Source organism: Nilaparvata lugens, chromosome 2 (assembly GCF_014356525.2).
Source record: "Nilaparvata lugens isolate BPH chromosome 2, ASM1435652v1, whole genome shotgun sequence".
NCBI classification, from domain to species: domain Eukaryota; kingdom Metazoa; phylum Arthropoda; class Insecta; order Hemiptera; family Delphacidae; genus Nilaparvata; species Nilaparvata lugens.
This window is the reverse complement of record NC_052505.1, coordinates 35,766,332-35,770,069: the sequence shown is the minus strand read 5'-3', so window position 1 is coordinate 35,770,069 and position 3,738 is coordinate 35,766,332. Positions and strand designations below refer to the sequence as shown.

The window sequence follows — 3,738 nt, the reverse complement described above, 5'->3', positions numbered from 1 at the left end:
AGCAAAAAACTTTGAATATAAGGGGTAAGTAAGAATAGAATGAGTTTGAATGTGCAAATAAAGAAAAATTAATGTATAAAGAGTGAAATTGTTATCTTCTTCTTCATGTACGGTACCGTCTCCATAGCGGAGGTTGGCTATCATGATGGCGATTTTAATTTTATTCACAGCTGCTCTGAATAGGTCATTGGATGTACACTGGAACCAATCCCTTAAGTTGTGCAACCAAGATATTCGTCTCCTGCCCACTGATCTCTTGCCTGTTATTTTTCCTTGCATAATAAGATGCAATATTTCATATTTCGTTCCCCTCATTATGTGACCTAGATACTTTAACTTCCGTTCCTTAATTTCACCTACGAGCTCTGGCCTTTTATCCATTCTTCTGAGAACCTCTTCATTTTTTACATGGTCTGTACAATGAAATCGTTATAATGATAGAAATATTAGCATAAATTATTGCTGGTGATTAAAACTTCAGTTATTCTGATTCTCTCTCAGAAGCGTCGTTATTGTGCTCTTGAAACTTAATGGGCCATCAGAAAACACGTCCTCCCCACAGCCAAGTCCATTCAACAATCTTGGATGTGGTTGAGGGCGGAAAAATATGCATTAACTGTCCTACACCTCTGTACTGCGAATAAGGAATGCCATCTTCGCCTGAAAATGGGAACGGCGAATCCAATTCTTCACAGGAGATAAGGAGAATCAACCACATTCGTTAGTATCTTACGGAAAAGAATCAAAGATGATTACTCTCTCCTGAGCTTAAGAGCATCAACTTCGCACAACTTCAAACAATGATCTTAATCGACGTGTAGGAAAACCCCTTTCACACGAATGCCCAATTTTCTGAAGGAGAGGAAACTTGGAAATTTATTTTGCATTCTCTCAAGTTTTATTACATAGGTGATCTGATAAGTACTCCAGACCGGCGCTGCATACTCAAGCTGGCTTCGAATCAAAGACTTGAACAAGTACAAAATGGCTCCCACCTCTCGTAGCTTGAGCATGTTCTAAAAACAAAGCCCATCATCTGATTGCACTTTGATAACAGTTGTTCAATGTGCTTATCAAAATCCATATGAGAATCCATAATCACTCCCAGATCCCTATACTCTTGCGAATGGTCCAACAGAATATTACCAATATTGTAGTCATAATGGAAAGGTTCCCTCTGTCTGGTAAACGACACCACCTCACAATCATTTTCCCACATTCAGCGTAAGTCTTGATTCTAAACACCACTTCTGCAGTGCATCAATATCTTTTTAAAGCAACGAACAGTCATCAACAGACCTAATCTGTCTAAATATCTTGGTATCGTCTGCAAACATGAGGCACTCCGAGCTATTTAGCACACTAGGAAGGCCATTCACATATAACAAAAATAACAAGGGACCAAGTGGTACCCTGTGGTACCCCTGAAATGCAACCCCTGAAGTGGAACCCTGTGGTACCCCTGAAATGCAACAGTAGGGCTCGGATTCACAATGATTGAAGCAAACAAATTGAACTCTATATGAAAGGTAACTCCTCAAAAGACCAACGCACCCTCATCAAACCTGAGTCACTCCATTCTATCGAGCAGAATACCGTTATCAAAAGTATCAAAAGCCTTAGAGAAGTCCTTATATATCTCATCCACACGACCTCCAACATCCCAAACCCTCGACACCTTGTCAACAAACTCTAGAAGGTTCGTCACCGTTGAACGATCAGGGAGGAAACCGTGTTGGGATTGAACAATCTTGGGTTGTACATATAAAAATATTCGCTTGTACAGGATCCTCTCAAAAATCTTCGCAAAAACGTTTAGAATTGCAATTGGTGTATAATTACTCGCAAAAGACCTGTTTCCAGACTTGAACACTGGTGTCACCCGCGAGCACTTCCAGACCCCCGGAAATTCGGATTTACGAATGCACAAATTGAAAATGTAATGCAAAGGGCCACACAAAAATTCCCAGCAACCCTTGACAACAAAAGCAGGTATTTTATCAGGGCCTCCAGTAGCACGAGAGTTGAGCAACTTGATTGCATCAACCACATCCTCCCTTGAAAAGTAGGTGAGACTAAAGGGATCACAAGGAGTCTGTCCGGCAATCCTCCCAGAGTCCACCAAGGGTTCAGCATCCATTGCTGAAGCATTGGACGAAAACAGATCAGCAAAAGCATTAGCAGTATTAGCACCCTTGTATATCCTATCATTATGTTTGATAAATTCTTCGTTTGGATGAGAGAAACGCTTGTTGTTCACATATTTCCAGAACTCCCTTAGGTCACAACCAACCCTCTCTTCAACAGATCTTACATAGCTCGAGTAGGCTCTTGCTATCTTAGCTTTGACTCGAGATCGCACAAGTTTGAACTGCTCTTCGTGGTACCTGGAGTAGCTCCGCTTCCTACTCAACCTATTTTCAAGCATTTGATCACTCACTATATCCCGAGAGAACCAAGGAGGGTATTTTGAGTGCTTGTATTGACTGACCACAAGGACATTAGCATTCAAACACATATATAGGATCTTGTAAAATTTCTCTACAGCAATTTCAACCTCCTGACTATTATAAACAGGATCCCAAGACACGGAACTGAGAGCAAGCTTAAAGTTATAGTTTGCCGCACCTGCATCCGACCGACAGCTACCCTTCGCCCTCTCTAGCAGAGAAAGCGATATAGAAAGAGCCGGGTGATGGGCATCCTCGTTGAAGAATGGCAGTTCGTCTCTCACGACGCTCAACGGTAAGGGAATAATTGCCAATACAAGACCGAATGTTCTATTGTTATGGTTTGAGACAGCATTATAGGATACCAAGTCGAAAAATCCCATAAAAGTCGCCAATGACCTAGCAATTGCAGTTCCAGTCTCCAGCCGATAATTCATATCGCATATTTCCCTTATATCATAGTCGCCCAACAAAATACATTTATCAAAACCCAATAAACAAGCAGAGGATTCAATGAATTTGAAATAATCTTCATTTTTATATCTGCAAGCTGGAAGCTGGTGGAATGTACAACACATTAAAAAAATAGCTTGATTCACGAATACGAACCCTAACCCAAAAACACTTTTGTATTCAGGATTCATGAGTGAGGTACACAGCTCCGCTGCGAACTCCCTCTCAACGGCAATCAACCTTCTCTGGCTAAATTACCCGACCGGTCACATCGAAAGATCTGATAACGGGAATCGAACAGCTCAGAATTCCCAATGCTTCTACAAAGCCACGTCTCAGTAAGAGCAATGATATCATAATCACATTCACACAGAGACACATGAAAATCATTGACTTTGGTGCGCAAGCCCCTCACGTTCTGATAATATATATGAAATTCAGAAGCACTCGTCATGGCATAGAAGATATGAATATGGAACGACAGGAATGATGATGAGAGGAGATGATGAAAAATTGTGACTTATATAATGATGAAATACAATATAATATAGAAATAAAAATGAATCATTATCACACCACCAGCCGCGCCTAGCAGCTCAAAAAATGCATTATAAGCCATTGATAATCACAACACTACTCCAGACTGCAAACATGACACATTATTCTTATCAACACACCCAGATCTACTCCATTCTCAAATATAAAAATAAACACATTAAAATAAGAGCATCAATAGTGGAAAATTGGGTAACCATAAGTTAAATTTGATAAATGCGAATGAATTAACTATAATCCCAGGAATAGCTCCGATTGAAGCAGCAGTGTCCAATCAATT

The 3,738-nt window shown here is 40.4% G+C and overlaps 1 protein-coding gene across 1 annotated transcript; it reads right to left on the bottom strand.

The window, feature by feature from the left end:
* Positions 1-1,570: 1,570 nt before the first annotated feature.
* LOC120349614 lies at positions 1,571-2,887 on the bottom strand. Its single transcript, XM_039420063.1, has one exon. The coding sequence runs from the start codon at positions 2,885-2,887 to the stop codon at positions 1,571-1,573; it is 1,317 nt and encodes a 438-aa protein (XP_039275997.1).
* Between the last annotated feature and the right edge of the window lie 851 nt (positions 2,888-3,738).